The 16,980-nt window shown below is 37.7% G+C and overlaps 1 protein-coding gene across 1 annotated transcript; it reads left to right on the top strand.

The window, feature by feature from the left end:
• The first annotated feature begins 5,489 nt into the window (after window positions 1-5,489).
• plscr3a (phospholipid scramblase 3a) lies at window positions 5,490-16,980 on the top strand. Its single transcript, XM_036580834.1, has 7 exons — window positions 5,490-5,906; window positions 8,791-8,882; window positions 11,076-11,118; window positions 11,892-12,112; window positions 14,995-15,156; window positions 16,102-16,260; window positions 16,634-16,980. The coding sequence occupies exons 2-7, from the start codon at window positions 8,799-8,801 to the stop codon at window positions 16,691-16,693; spliced, it is 729 nt and encodes a 242-aa protein (XP_036436727.1). The 5' UTR covers window positions 5,490-5,906; window positions 8,791-8,798; the 3' UTR covers window positions 16,694-16,980.

The following is a 16,980-nucleotide window of genomic DNA, read 5'->3' as shown; positions in this document are numbered from 1 at the left end:
CAGCAAGGTGGATTTACTGTCTACACATATGTCTTATAATTTTATATTTATAATTATGAACAAAATGTATGTAAACAAAGATAAACAACACTATTTAAAAAGGGAGCTCAAGGGTTCTTTAGTAGAGATAGTGGTTCTATATAGAACCATGAACACTCAAAGAACTATTTACATGCATTAGTGGTTCTTTGCATGGTGAAATGGTTCTTCAGATTAATGGAGAATGTGTTGTATATGGTTCTGTATAGCACCAAGTTTGTAACAACAGAACCCTTTTCAAAAAGGTTCTGTATAGAAGCACATTCAACACATTCTCCACCAATCTCATGAACCATTTCAGCATGCACAGAACTCTTTAATCATGCAAATGGTTCTCTGAGTGTTCTGGGTTCTAAATAGTATCATGGTATTTACTAAAGAACCCTTGAAGAACCATGTTTTTGAAGAGTGTACATAAACACTACATGGAATATACATATTTAAATATTTAAATCATCTATATAACCCTTGCCATCACTAAAGAATCCCTGAAGAACCATTTTAAAGGTATTAGTACTTATTATACTATTAGTACTTATTGTACTATATATGTACTACTGTGCTTTACAGGTGATCAGCAGTGTCGCTTTGGCTCTTGTTCATCAAGGACTGTATGTAGATAAAGCTTCGTGCCTGTTCACCAGAAATGGCCCTTAAAGCGATAAAACTTTATGACTCCTGGCTGTAAAAGTGGTGTTAGGTGTTATTGGGCCTTCACTGGATTTAAACATCTCCTTCTGGTTCACTTCCAGCCTCTGGAAAACAGGGAGAGCACAGAGGTGGTTGTCTATGCCAGATACAGGCAGGCGATCAATCATTTATGGAGAGCAATCAAATCAAACCCTAACAGAAACGCTCAGATAGCAGGTGTGTGAGAGTTTGACACTAACGAGGCGGTAAAATCAGACATGCTCATACACATACAAGATATATTAAAATAAATAACACTGAATTATGTAGAAATATAGAAAAGTGCAGTACTGTTCAGGTCCAGGTGGAGGAGACAGCAGATTAGATACGTTATACATCACATGATCACATTTCATGATGAATGACTAGTTTATTGGCCATGATGTGAGAGTAGAGTTGGATGATGGTTCTCTGTTGTTGCCTCGTGTCACGTGGAGAGTGAAAGCGTCTCTCTCAGCAGTGACTGAAGTCTTTCGTACTGTGAGCTGTATCTGTTTCCTGTTTTGACGCAGGTGTTACTATGAGAACATGTGTAAAGTAACCACAGAGATTAATGTAGTGTACCTTTGGAAACAGGTGTAGCGTACCCATGGAAATGAGTGTAGTGTAACCATGGAAATGGGTCTAGCGTACCCATGGAAGTGAATGTAGCGTTACCGTGGAAACCGGCGTAGTATAACCATGGAAATGAGTGTAGTAGAATACTGTAAACAGGCGTAGTATAACCATTGTAATGAGTGTAGTGTTACCACGGAAACCGGTGTAGTGTAACCATGGAAATGGGTGTAGTGTAACCATGGAAATGGGTGTAGTGTAACTTTGTAAATGGGTGTAGTGTAACTTTGTAAATAGGTGTAGTGTAACTTTGTAAATGGGTGTAGTGTAACTTTGTAAATAGGTGTAGTGTAACTTTGTAAATGGGTGTAGTGTAACTTTGTAAATGGGTGTAGTGTAACTGTAAATAGGTGTAGTGTGACTTTGTAAATGGGTGTAGTGTAACTGTAAATAGGTGTAGTGTGACTTTGTAAATGGGTGTAGTGTAACTTTGTAAATGGGTGTAGTGTGACTTTGTAAATAGGTGTAGTGTAACTGTAAATAGGTGTAGTGTGACTTTGTAAATGGGTGTAGTGTAACTGTAAATAGGTGTAGTGTGACTTTGTAAATGGGTGTAGTGTAACTTTGTAAATGGGTGTAGTGTAACTTTGTAAATAGGTGTAGTGTAACTTTGTAAATGGGTGTAGTGTAACTTTGTAAATAGGTGTAGTGTAACTTTGTAAATGGGTGTAGTGTGACTTTGTAAATAGGTGTAGTGTAACTTTGTAAATAGGTGTAGTGTAACTTTGTAAATGGGTGTAGTGTGACTTTGTAAATAGGTGTAGTGTAACTTTGTAAATAGGTGTAGTGTGACTTTGTAAATGGGTGTAGTGTAACTTTTAAATGGGTGTAGTGTAACTTTGTAAATGGGTGTAGTGTAGGCATGGAAATGGAGTAACAATGGAAATGAGTGTAGTATAATAATGTAAACAGGTCTAGTGTAACCATTGTAATGAGTGTAGTGTAACCATGGAAATGGATGTAGTATAACCATGGAAATGGGTGTAGTGTAACCATGGAAATGGGTGTAGTGTGACTTTGTAAATGGGTGTAGTGTAGGCATGGAAATGATTGTAGTAGAATACTGTAAAACGGGTCTAGCGTACCCATGGAAATGAGTGTAGTGTTACCATGGAAACCGGCGTAGTGTAAGCATTGAAACGGGTGTAGTGTTACCATTGAAATGGGTGTAGTGTAACCATGGAAATGGGTTCAGTGTAACTTTGGAAATGGGTGTAGTGTAACCATGGAAACGGGTCTAGCGTACCCATGGAAGTGAATGTAGCGTTACCATGGAAACCGGCGTAGTATAACCATGGAAATGGGTGTAGTGAAGGCATGGAAACAAGCGTAGTATAACCATGGAAATGGGTGTAATGTAGCCATGGAATTGGGTGCAGTGTAACCATGGAAACGAGTGCAGTGTAACTTTGGAAATGGGTGTAGTGTGACCATGTAAACAGGCGTATCCCTCTGTTCCATGCATCAATAGTGCAGTTCACCCGTCTACACTTATAAAACAGAGGAAAACAACCCGTTCTGTCCTTAATTAGACTGAGTTCAGTTAAGGACAGGACGTTTGACACAGAATGAGCTGAAACAGAACAAGGTCATATAAAGTTGTTCGTACAGGAAGCTCGCGTACGTCTGCTGGCATTTAACGCGTCACTTTTTTAGAGTGTGCTGTGTGTCGATCTTTGGCACAGGCTTTGTTCCTCTAATGACAGATTAACTTTTATTGTTTGTCACATGAATATGAATAAGGTTTTATGGTGTATCAAAAGGTCAGCAGGAGGATCTTCAGCTTTTTCCATGATAAGTGAGGGTGTTAGTCACTTCATGCTGATTTCGTCACTGTCACAATGAAACCTCTGAAACAAGAACCGTACAGGAAACGGAAGAAAACCTCCTCGACTTTAGTGTAACCAGATTTTATTCTAAGTCAGTTTGGACTGATTCTGTCGGTCCATTTACACAGTTTAAAGAACAGCTGGTGTTCTCAGACGGAGTAAAAATGGAGTGAAGAGCTTTTAATGTAGTGATCTGTGTGTAAAACACATCACAGCAAAACATCTCAATTTACAAAGGTACAGCTGTGTGCAGAACCGTCAATGCTGGTTTTTCTGGTGGTTCTGTTTAGTGAAGATTGAAATAAATAAATACAATCCTTTAAAAATGTGTGACTGTATTTAATTCGTTTGAACTGAAGAATTTTTACTCTGCATAATTTTTTAAGATAATGAAATTTGGCTCATTTTCTGTGAGTTCTGTCAAGACCAAGCTCTGCCTACTTGTTTCAGCTCTCCAATCACTGCTTAGCAACGGTTGCTATCCACCACTGCCTCAAGCCTTCGGTTCGTTATCAGCACACCAGTTTTCGAAAGTTGAATCTCCAGTCATGGTTAAAAGATGTAACTGTGGAAGTTTAAAGTGACATTCCGTCTTGTAGAGTATGTTGTTTTATAACCATCCAAACACAAAAATCATATGTAAAGAAGTTGTTTTGGTACTCACAATGTTCTTTTACTAAAAGCCGAAATGGGCTTTTGCGAAAACATCAAAGCAAACCTGTAACATCACTTTAATGCATCAAGTCTTCAAAGGTGAGACATAAATGGACCATAAACATTTTCATGGCAGTATGCTTTAGCCTGCACTCTTAAAAAAGATGGTTCTTAAAAGGTTCTTTAGTAAAGACAATGGTTCTATAGAGAACCATGAACTTTCAAATAACCATTTTCATGCTTAAAGGCGTCTTTGCATGGTGAAATGGTTCATCAGATTGATGAATAATCTTATATAGAGGTTCTATAAAGACACTTTTTGAAAAGGATTATATCACCAAAACAGAAGTTACAACCTTGACATCACACAATAGAAGAACCCTTTTTGGTGCTAGGTAGAACCATATACAACACATTCTCCATCAATCTGAAAAACCAAATTCATGCTTCCGTTTCAGTGTAAAAACATGAAAAGCGCCCTCTAGAGTCAGTGTTTGGTTTGTCCGCTCTGGGCTGCTGTAGAAACATGGCGGTGCAACATGGCGGCCTCTGTTGAAGAGGAGCTGCTCCTTATGTAGATATGAAGGCTCATTCTAAGATAACGAGAACAGAATGATTCATAGTTACAGCTGATTATTCACTAATGAACACATAGTTTTATTTACTATATTCCATTTCTGATAATAGATCCTGTAAATCTCACACACTGCACCTTTAAGTGTTTACACAGTAATGATTTCATTCATGTTGAGTCAAATATGCAGTTGAATGTAAATTTAAATCAACAGTTCACGCCGCCCTCACAGCAAACGACTTCTCAAGCAATTTCACTGTCGCAGACAAATATCCACTGTCGGAATAAAATCATCAGGGTCTTGCTAGAGTCGCGTCGCGCTCGCGTCGTCTCGATCGTTTAGTGTGAGGTGGTCAGGACGGCCGTCTTAACTCGGTCTTTTTCTCGTCTCGACACTACGGCAAAATCAACCGGGTTCAATATTATCATAAGTTTTAAGTCGTGGCTAATGCAAGTAGTGACATGCCAGAAGTGAGCGAGAGAGAGAGAGAGAGAGCGAGTTGAAAGAGAGAAAGAGAGAGAGAGAGAGAGAGAGAAAGAGAGAGAGAGAGCGAGTTAAGAAAGAGAAAGAGGGCGAGAAAGAGGGAGAGAGAAAGAGAGAGAGAGAGAGAGAGAGAGCGAGTTGAAAGAGAGAAAGAGGGAGAGAAAGAGAGAGAGAGAGAGAGAGAGAAAGAGAGAGAGAGAGCGAGTTAAGAAAGAGAAAGAGGGAGAGAAAGAGGGAGAGAGAAAGAGAGAGAGAGAGAGAGAGAGAAAGAGAGAGAGAGCGAGTTAAGAGAGAGAAAGAGGGAGAAAGAGAGAGAGAGAAAAAAGTATGTAATATATGTAAAAAATATGTAAATCTTTATGTTAAATAAAAAGTAGCTGCACATTTTACAGGTTAATTAAAGATGCTGGGTGATGATCTGCCAGAATATACAGCTCTACAGTGAACTGAGCCCCAGATCTTTACACGCCCAGCCAACGTCTTCCCATCCGTCCCACTACAGAGTGGAAGAAAAAGGGTTTATCTGCTTGTAAATTCCCACCAGGTGCATGATGGGAAATAAACTCAAAACTCTAGTTGCAGTCTTGTAAACAGTGACACTGCAGGATCCCCAGTCTTTGCAAAATCTCAGTCAGTGACTAAAAGCTCTGTGACACTGTCTTTAGATGTGAGAGGACATCAGACTTCAGTCTCTCAGAGGTCTTCTAGTGCACGGTTAGCATAGGAAACCTTTTATGGATGTGTTGTAATCAGCAGGGTGAGACTGCACTACCGACTGATGTTACGACACCGCGGGACGTTAGCTTACTCACTTTTTCACAGGCCGACCCGAAAATGTATTCAGGCCTGCGCTGCCGGCTTGAGCTCTGAAGTGACTCCAGAGTTTTATCAGACTCAGTGAGCTCTGTGACGCTCCTCCCTGCTCTGCAGCAGTTATTACTCCACCGATTCACAGTTTTACTGCTTTATTTCTCCTCTGTGCTCCAGTTTGAGCTCAACTCTCCACTCAGTCACAGCACAGGTGAGTCACTCTGGAATTAAACTTAAACTGTTTTCCTTTTATATACCCATTTTAAACATTTACCGTTTGGGTTTTAGAACATAAGAATAGTTGTGCAGTTTACCAGATTGTGTTTCATAGTTATGCGCACTCTAAAATAATCTACAGGTAAATAAAGCTTTACGTAGCCTCAAGTTAATTTCTGTGAAATAATCGCTTTCTGAATCTTTAAAAAATAATTTAGAGATGATTTAGAGTTAAGATCGCAAACTTTATTATGGAAAATCTTCACCTTGTTAAATGTTTTAGGACAAACATCTGCTATGTATTATTATTAATTATTGTTATAGTTATTAATGTTATCACTAGCAGAAGTATTTTATTAGGATTACATTGTCAGATTCTTCTAAATTAGCCTGTCAGCACAGAAAACGCTTAAAATTTTGATATTTTAACACAAGCAAAGCCACTGATGCTTCATTTGACACTTCTCCTTTAGAAAGTGTTTCTGTGTGAAAAGCTGCTTATTATTTCTGATTGACATGTTAATTGCAGTAATTATCTCCTATCATCATTACAGCTGCACATTCTGCGTGTTAGTAATAAACAATCAGCTGCTTTAGTGGTGATGGACGGTCTTAATCAGAGGTGGGTGGAGTGGCCTGAATCAATATTTAAGTAGAAGTGTTGATACTTCGGTAAAGAGAAGACACAAGTAAAACTAACAGTACCTTCAATTAAAACAACTTGAGTAAAAGTACAAAAGTATCAGATCAAAAACTACTTAAGTACTGAGTAACTTGGACCCCGTTTACACCTGGTCAGTTCCTGTGTCCAGTATCTGATCTGATAAGATTTTAGCCTCATTACACTTGGTAGTCAAATGCGTCTCTGGTCAGTCAGACCGCAATCTGATTGCTGTGGGGCGGAATATGCAAATCAGCTCGTTACACAGTAACCAATTACCAACTGTTTATCTGTTCAGCCTCTTCGCCTGCAGTGTGTCGTACAGTCGCGTCCGTCTGTGTTGATGTTAAGCCTTTAGTTTCATCCACAACCTCCATGACTATCTTCCTCTCAGACACGGGTCACATGACCAGTGACGACCTGCAGAGGGAGGAGTTTCAGTTGCACTGGGAGGGGTTTCGGTTGTAATAGGAGGAGTGTTGGTTGTACTGGGAGGAGTTTTGGTTGTACTGTGAGAAGTTTCGATTGTACTGGGAGGAGGTTTGGTCGTACTGGGAGGAGTTTCGGTTATACTGGGAGGAGTTTCAGTTGTACTGGGAGGGGTTTTGGTTGTACTGGGAGGAGTTTCAGTTGTACTGGGAGGGTTTTGGTTGTACTGGGAGGGATTTTGGTTATACTGGGAGGAGTTTTCATTGTACTGGGAAGGGTTTCGGTTATACTGGGAGGAGTTTTGGTTCTACTGGGAGGAGGTTTGGTTGTACTGGGAGAAGTTTTAGTTGTACTGGGAGGAGTTTTGATTGTACTGGGGGAAATTTCGATTGTACCGGGAGGGGTTTTGGTTGTACTGGGTGGAGGTTTCGGTTGTACTGGGAGGGTTTTGGTTGTACTGGGAGGAGTTTTGGTTGAACTTGGAGGAGTTTTGGTTGTACTGGGAGGAGGTTCAGTTGTACTGGGAGGGTTTTGATTGTACTGGGGGGAGGTTTCGGTTGTACTGGAAGGAGTTTTGGTTGTACTGGGAGGGTTTTGGTTGTACTGAGAGGAGGTTCAGTTGTACTGGGAGGGTTTTGGTTGAACTAGGAGGGTTTTCAGTTGTACTGGGAGGGTTTTGGTTGTACTGTGAGAAGTTTTGGTTGTACTGGGAGGAGGTTTGGTTGTACTGGAAGGAGTTTTGGTTATACTGGGAGGAGTTTCAGTTGTACTGGGAGGAGTTTTGGTTGTACTGGGAGGCGTTTCAGTTGTGCTAGGAGGGGTTTCGGTTTTACTGGGAGGGATTTTGGTTGTACTGGGAGGAGTTTTGATTGTCCTGGGAGAGGTTTCGGTTGTACTGGGAGGAGTTTTGGTTCTACTGGGAGGAGGTTTGGTTGTACTGGGAGGAGTTTTAGTTGTACTGGGAGGAGTTTCGATTGTACTACCGGGGGTTTAGTTGTACTGGGAGGGGTTTTGGTTGTTCTGGGAGGGTTTGGTTGTACTGAGAGGAGGTTCAGTTGTACTGGGAGGGTTTTGGTTGTACTGGGAGGGTTTTGGTTGTACTGAGAGGAGGTTCAGTTGTACTGGGACGGTTTTGGTTGTACTGAGAGGAGGTTTGGTTGTACTGGGAGGGTTTTGGTTGTACTGAGAGGAGGTTCGGTTGTACTGGGAGGGTTTTGGTTGTACTGAGAGGAGGTTCGGTTGTACTCATACATAAAACCTAAATTTATAAAAAGTATTTTGGAAAATGATTACATTTTAAAGATTAAAGATTTCACATTCAGATGTAAAAAGTACACCCTTCAAAAATGAGGATGAAAATCATTGATTTAAACTGCAATATTATTATTAATATTTCAGCTCAGTTCATTGCTTTTGTAAATTGTTAAACTCAGTCTTTACACTTAGAACCTGTTGAAGTAAAATTTTAAGATTAATAACTAAACGACTATTTATAGAACAACTCTGAAATTTTGCACAGTTGTAGAAATTAAATAATTTTTTTCTAGAAGTTCTTCATAAAAATCCATAATGTAATCTGTTGGGAACTAGGCGAGCAACATGACCCTCTTCAAGACATCAATAGCAGGACTGAGAGATTTTTCTTAAATTTTTTCATATTATATTCTTAGGTCTAACTTAATTTATTGTATATTTTATTATTTCACTTTAACAACAAAATATTCTTTTTATGGCAGTTTTTTGTTTTAACTGTAGTAACACTGGACTGTAATTTTTTAATCATTATCAGTGCGAATAATGGAGAAAACACCAGTTTATGGCTTTGCTGCTCCAGCTTATGCTCCACCTGCAGCCCCACCTGGACTGGAATACCTCTCACAGGTGAGAGTCTAACCACATCAAACAAATTTTTGTTTGTTTCTTTTTTATTCTTTACTTTTAATTTTTGGCATTTTAGTATTATCCCATATACACACTGGAATATGTTAACATACACCATAGTTCAAAGGTTTAGAACCAATTTGTTACATTAATAATTGCTGTTGATTTATTGAGTAATAACTTATACAGTATAAGCTGAAATACTGTAAGGTAAACAGCAGAGGGCATTTATTCAATATTTAACATTTTGGGAAATTCCGAACAGCAAGTAATACACTGTAATTTATTTATACACTGTAATCTATTTATCATATTTCTCACCAATAGATTTGATACCATTTTTCAAATATAAGACATTCTGGACATTAATTTTATTAGAACTTCATTTCTTAAATTAATTTTATTAGAACTTCATTCTGGATATTAATTTTATTAGAACTTCATTCTGGATGTTAATTTTATTAGAACTTCATTCTGAATATTAATTTTATTAAACTTCATTCTGAATATTAATTTATTAGAATTTCATTCTGAATATTAATTTTATTAAACTTCATTCTGGATGTTAATTTTATTAGAACTTCATTCTGTACATTAATTTTATTAGATATTCATTCTGAATATTAATTTTATTAGAACTTCTTTCTGGATGTTAATTTTATTAGAACTTCATTCTGGATGTTCTCCAGCTTTCTCGAGTGTTTTAGAACCTTCTCTGTCTCTGTTCTTCACTGTGGACAAACTCATTCTGTTTCATTTACAGCTTCATATTGATTAGTTGAGATCTATGAAGTTGTGGAGTGATGTCATCATATTAGAATCATTATATACTCACGAAAACCTTATAAAAATTGTTACAGTGTATTATATGTTGTTACTGTCCAGAGAAAAACAAGTGTCTCTAAAATGCCAACTTTACAGCAGAGGGTAAAAACGCTCTTCCCCTTTAGTGTAAGTTAAAGTAAAGAGATATTATTCCAGGCATTTTTGGAGCATTTCTATTGGTCCAATCTTCATGAAATTTTCACACAATGTAAACAACAGCTGTCACACTCAAATGATGTAGAAAGGTAAAAATTGAAAAAATAAAGATTCATATTTTTCTTTGGACAGCAACAATATATTTAATACATAACAGTATAATGCAATATAATAATAATATATTGTATTAGAGTCCAATATATTACATCGTTGTGTAGATCCTCACCCTATTGTCTAATCCAACATACAAGTACATCAGTTAATAGAACTTTGTTAATCTTTATTTATTCTTGTTTAATAAATACAGCATTATTGAAAATGTTGGGACACATCATAAAGAATGGATTTGGACACAGTGTTCGTATCTCAGCTACCTGTGTGTTTTATTAGTAGCTGCAGTCAGAAATCCTGAGCTCTGTATCAGTATAATAAACTAATAAAAGATAAGGGTTATAGTTAGTAATAGTTCAGATAGGAGAGCTTTATTAGCCGCAGGTGTTTAGGCCTGGCGGGTCAGAGGTGTGGAATCTGGTTTCTTATTAGAATTTTCCGTTCCACCTTAAATAGTGCAGCTGTTAAATCGTGGCGCCTGCATTTACTAAGAATAAGAACAAAGCTGTGGTAATTAATGCACACATACACCCTTAAAGATGGATCTTCAGGGCTTCTTCAGTAAAGACAATGGTTCTATATAGAACCATAAACACTTAAAGAACCCTTTGCATGGAGAAACGGTTCTTCAGATTGATGGAGAATGTGTTGTATATGGTTCTATCTGGCACCAAAAAGGGTTCTGCTATTGTTTGTCAAGCTTGTAACAATAACAGAACGCTTTTTTGTTGCTAGATAGAACCATATACTTAAGACATGACTTCATGTGGTAACAAATAAATTAACTAGTTTTATTCAACCTAAATAAATACTTTGAATGAACGATTCTTTCAATTAAAGTCATTTTTGAGTTGAATTAAACTGGTTCAGTTATTTGTTATCAGATGAAGTCATTTTTTTAAGTAGATCTGATGAGACACTTTTTACAGCGTGAAATGATTCTAATATGCTGCTATGAACTGTTTCACATAGCAGGAAGCTGTAAATAAAAAAGTTCTAAATTGACTGAAAATGCAAGAGTTAGGAACGTTTATAAAAATATTCAATTAAATTTACATCCATAATGAAGATTTACTAAAACTGTGCCTTTCTATTTTGCAGATTGATCAGATTTTGGTCCACCAGCAGGTCGAGCTTCTTGAAGGTAAAGATGATCTGTGACGTTTGGTGCACTTTCTCCTGTAAAACTGATTCGTCCAGCCTTTACACAACATACAGATATTAAGCTTATATAATGTTTGTTGTATATTAAAATATATGGTGTCTCGTTCATAGTATATTGTAAATATATTCTACAATATATTTGTAATAAGAAATTATTGATAGATTTTATATACATGGAGAAAAAGTATGGACCACAGACCTGAGCATTTCCATACATTTGATGTATATAATGGTTTATATTGGTACATATATTGATCATATGATTGTATAATATATTAATCATGTACAGGTAGGGAACTTTATACTGCAATGCATTATTTTATTCAATCATACTGTATATTTGGGCTAATTAAAGATAACAACGTATAGATAAGATGGAATCCACCAGTATATTCTGTTATTTTGAACCGCAGCAGCCGATGTTTTCCTGACGTCGTAAACAAATTAAATGGTAACATTTCAGCAGAAGGAAAAAACATTTATATTTTCAATGTACATTAATGTACCAGTGTTTTGAATAATTTTAGGTTCATTCATCCTGAAATTTTCACACAATGTAAAAGATTAAAAAGCCAAATATTTTAGATGGTGTTTTAAATCCTGACATATATTGGCATGAGCTGCATTAGGAACCATATGCCATATTATTTTCCAATATATAGCAGCACATTTCCACTGTGTAAGAGATTAGCTTCCGTTCAGAGCCACTCTGACTCATCTTGTCCTCTCATCACTCCTCGTGCTCATGTTCAGCGATCATCGGCTTTGAGACGAATAACCGGTATGAAATAAAGAACAGTTTGGGTCAGAAGATCTACAGCGCCAAGGAGCAGAACGACTGCTGCACCCGGAACTGCTGCGGCCCGCTGAGGAGCTTCGACCTCAAAATCACTGACCACAATGAACAGGAAGTGATTCACCTCGTTAAACCATTCCGATGCACTTCCTGCTGGTGCCCCTGCTGTCTGCAAGAGGTACTGCAACTCAGTCCAACTCAATACAGCTCAATATAGTTCAATACAATTCAATACAACTCAATACAACTCAGTACAGCTTAATACAACTCAGTACAGCTTAATACAACTTACTACAGCTCAATACAACTCAATACAGCTCAATATAGCTTAATACAATTCAATACAACTCAATACAACTTACTACAGCTCAATACAACTCAATACAACTCAATACAGTTTAATACAACCCGGTACAACTATGTACAACTTCTTACAGCTCAATACAACTTAATACAACTCAGTACAACTCAATACGGCTCAATACAGCTCAGTACAGCTCAATAAAGCTCAATACAACTCAATACAGCTTAATGCAACTCAGCACAACTCAGTACAACGATGTACAACTCAATACAGCTCAGTACGGCTCAATACAGCTCAATATAGCTCAGTACAGCTCAGTACAGCTCAGTACAGCTTAATACCACTTAATACAACTCAATACCACTCAGTGCAGCTTAATACAACTCAATACAACTATGTACAACTCAATACAGCTTAATACACCTCAATATAACTCAATACAACTCATAACAGCTCAATACAGTTCAGTACAACTCAATACAGCTCAGTACAACTCCATACAACTCAATACAGCTCATAAAAGCTTGATACAACTCGATACAACTCAGTACAACTATGTACAGCTCAAAACAACTTGTTACAACTCAGTACATCTCAATTTAACTCAATATTCGACAAAAAATTCAGTACAACGCAATACAGCTCAATGCAACTCAATACAACTCAATTCAGCTCAATACAACTCAGTACAACTCAGTATAACTCAATATATCTCAATACAGCTTAATCCAACTCAGTATAAATCAATATAGCTCAATACAGCTTAATCCAACTCAGTATAAATCAATATAGCTCAATACAGCTTAATACAACTCAGTATAACTCAATATAGCTCAATACAGCTTAATACAACTCAGTATCACTCAGTATAGCTCAATACAGCTTAATACAACTCAGTAAAACTCAGTATAGCTCAATACAGCTTAATCCAACTCAGTATAACTCAGTATAGCTCAATACAGCTTAATCCAACTCAGTATAACTCAGTATAGCTCAATGTTAAACAAAAAAATCAGTACAACTCAATACTAATCAATAACACTCAATACAGCCCAATACAGCTCAGTATAGCTGGTTTATTGTTGTTATTGTCCATATTTCACTACTGTGTAAACGGTTCCTCCACTTACTTTTATGTATTCAGTATATTTCTAATAATAACTTTGAATCATACCAAAATAACTGGATCAAACTGAACGGTGGTGAAATCTGAGGTTTGTGTTGTGCTGAATCGTTTCCTAATGAATGTAAAGGCAGTGACTCACTCTGAGGTCAGAGGTTTACACCTGTATTATGTACAGGACGTTTTACTGCCTGAGATTTTCCACTGTTTACTTCTGGAGGAGCTGCTGAGTGAGCAAGAAGTTAGTTATTAAACCTGCATGTACAGCTACTACCTTTATTACACTGTCAGACAGGATCAAACAGTGATGTAAATAATCAATACTGCACTCCGGCTGTAGTTCAAGGACTCGTTCTCAAGGTCAAGATTTGATCAGTTTTATCAGTGACTTCATGCAAATGATTAATTTGCTGCTGTTGAGCTGACTGTTGATTGATTGTACTACGACTAATACTACTAACAATATTGATAATAATAATTGTTACTATTATTAGTAGTAGTATTATAATGTCATAATGTTGTATTATTAGAGACTAAAATCTTGTCAATTACACTAAATTTTTGGTAACACTTTTCTGTTGTGTGCTGTTCATTGGGCTGTAAGACACCTACATAAGGTTGTCATGACAACTGATGTAACTCTAGATAAATATTTATTAATGCTTTTTCCAATAGGCGCCTTCTGTCACAAGGGCTACTTTAGCTAAGTAAGTTGGCAAATATATCCTTTAGAGCGAATGATGCCCATTGGAATAGGCCTTCATAAACATTTATAAAGGGTTATGTCAGTTGTTATGACCATGTTATAACCTTATGTGGGTGTCATATAGCCTTATGAACAGAACCCTACAGTAGTGTTGCCGGAACTGCTTTATTTTGTTTTAAAATCATTTTGTTCGTATCAGTGTATGATTATATAGAACTCATTTGCATTGACATATGTAATAGGCTAATAATATCCTCTATAGCAAATAGCATTAAAGTATGTCAGTGTGTTTACTTAATCATTTACTGCTCTCTCCTCAAGGAAGGCTCATCCAGTACCTACTTTATCTAATCAATACTTCATTAACTCCTTAAATGACCAAAGTTTTATTACACACGTCTATAATCTTAGAATAGCTCAGCCCGTTTTCACTGACATCCCTGTAGTTACTGAATACTAAGCCTTAATATGAAATGAGACATTTTAAGGGGTTAAATTAAATCAGGTGCTGCTGAGGGAATTTAATAAATGACTCTAAATGTAGGTATTGTGATATAAACTGAGTCTGCTCTACAGTTTCTCATTAGGCTGAATGAATAACTGACTCTAAATGTAGGTATTGTGATATAAACTGAGTCTGTTCTACAGTTTCTCATTAGGCTGAATGAATAACCGACTCTAAATGTAGGTATTGTGATATAAACTGAGTCTGTTCTACAGTTTCTCATTAGGTTGAATGAATAACCGACTCTAAATGTAGGTATTGTGATATAAACAGTTTCTCATTATGTTTAATGGGGGCTGATCTCTGTAAATCTTGTCCACAGCAGTAGCTATGAAAGAATACAGATGTGGGTGGATCCCTGAGAGGTTGACGGATTGCAGCAATAAAGCAACTGATGACTGTTTATTGATGATTGATTGCAGATGGAGGTCCAGGCTCCTCCGGGGAATACAATCGGATTCGTGGTTCAGAACTGGCACCCATTCCTGCCCAAATTTTCTGTGCTGGGGGCTTCGCATGAGCCGCTGCTGACCATCGAGGGGCCACTGTGCACCATCAGCTGCTGCGGAGACGTTGACTTTGATGTGTGTGTTTCAGCGTGAGATCTTTAAGGAATAGTTCAGTCAAAGAAACTTCCAGCTTCCATTCACTCTCAGCCACATTAGCATGTTTGTTTGAGCTGTTTCTCTAAGACTTCTGTTCGTTAGTTTCTTTACATCAGCTTTTTCACGTATTCAAGGCAGGTAAACACAGTGGCTACAGGTGTGTTATGTTTGTATTTGTTTTGTATGTTGATGTTTCATTTCATCACTGTCAGGAGAAAACGCTGTATCACCAGTTTTACATTTGTTTTCTTCACCTGTAACACACCTGCACACCTGTAAGGCACCATTTACACACCTATGCAGCTGTAACACCTGCACACCTGTAAGGCACCATTAACACACCTATACAGCTGTAACACACCTGTACACTTACAGGCACCTGCACACCTGTAACACACTTGCACAACAGTAATGCACTTGTAAGACACCTGCACACCTTGCAACTTGTAATATACTGGTAACACACTGGCACGCCAACATCATGAACACCTTTAATACACCTATAACACACCTATAACAAACCTGTGTCATGCCTCCACAGCTGTAACTCACCTGCATACCTGTAACACACCTGTATCATACCTCCACAGCTGTAACAAACCTGCACACCTATAACACACCTGTAACACACCTGTATCATACCTCCACAGCTGTAACAAACCTGCACACCTATAACACACCTGTAACACACCTGTATACCTATAACAAACCTGTGTCATGCCTCCACCACTGTAACTCACCTACATACCTGTGACACACCTGTATCATACCTCCACAGTGGTAACAAACCTGCACACCTATAACACACCTGTAACACACCTGTATCATACCTCCACAGTGGTAACAAACCTGCACACCTGTAACACACCTGTTATCATGCCGTCACAGTTGAAACACACCTGTATTGTGCCCCTCCGCTGTCAGGTGAAAGGTAAGGACGGCTCTGTGATTGGCCGGATCAGTAAGCAGTGGAGTGGACTGATTAAAGAGTCACTGACCGACGCCGATAACTTCGGTATCAACTTCCCTCTCGACCTGGACGTCAGAATGAAGGCCGTTCTGCTGGGAGCCTGTTTCCTCATAGTGAGTCATGGGCTGTGTTCATTCATTCATTCGCTCATTCACTCACTCATTCATTCATTCATTCATTCGCTCATTTGCTCATTCATTCACTCACACTCATTTTCATTCATTCACTCATTCATTCGTTCCCTCGCTCAGTTATTTTGTGTTCACTCACTCATTCATTCAATTATTCAGTTATTTGGATCATTCATTCATCCGTTCGCTAATTGGCATTCATTCATTTATTCATTCATCCATTCGCTCACTCTGATTCACATATTCATTCATTCAGCCACTCAGTCACTTCATTATTCACACATTCATTCACATATTCTTTCATTCATCCATTCACTCAGTTATTCACTCAGTCACTCTCTTTGGTTCTCTGCAGGATTTCATGTTCTTCGAGAGCACCGGAGACTCGGGTCAGCGGTGCAGTGTGTTCGGATGAAGATGAAAGACTTTTACTGTGCTTCATACTCTGGAGTATGAGAGTAATTAGAGTAATAATTGGTTATAATAAATACTTAATTCTTAATTCACATTGTTATATTTCATTAATTGAATATATACCTGAATGTTTATGTTTAATTTTTAAGAGAACTGTGCTGTATTGTAAGTTCAGGGTCTTATTTATACAGTCTTTATAACTGTGTTAAATATCTGTGAACTATAATTTAACTATTACTGTAATTGTGCTGTTTTTGGTGTCTTAATAAAGAATTTAATTCCCCCTAA

The sequence above is a fragment of the Colossoma macropomum genome, unplaced genomic scaffold, assembly GCF_904425465.1.
Source record: "Colossoma macropomum unplaced genomic scaffold, Colossoma_macropomum, whole genome shotgun sequence".
Classification (NCBI taxonomy): Eukaryota; Metazoa; Chordata; class Actinopteri; order Characiformes; family Serrasalmidae; genus Colossoma; species Colossoma macropomum.
This window is presented reverse-complemented; position numbering and strand designations above follow the sequence as displayed.

Bases quoted from the DNA above. Each gene is read 5' to 3' on its own strand.
- plscr3a (XM_036580834.1), top strand. From the start codon at position 8,799: ATGGAGAAAACACCAGTTTATGGCTTTGCTGCTCCAGCTTATGCTCCA. The intron at 11,119-11,891 runs GTAAAGATGATC...GCTCATGTTCAG, and splicing joins GCAGGTCGAGCTTCTTGAAG to CGATCATCGGCTTTGAGACG. The intron at 15,157-16,101 runs GTGTGTGTTTCA...CTCCGCTGTCAG, and splicing joins GCGGAGACGTTGACTTTGAT to GTGAAAGGTAAGGACGGCTC.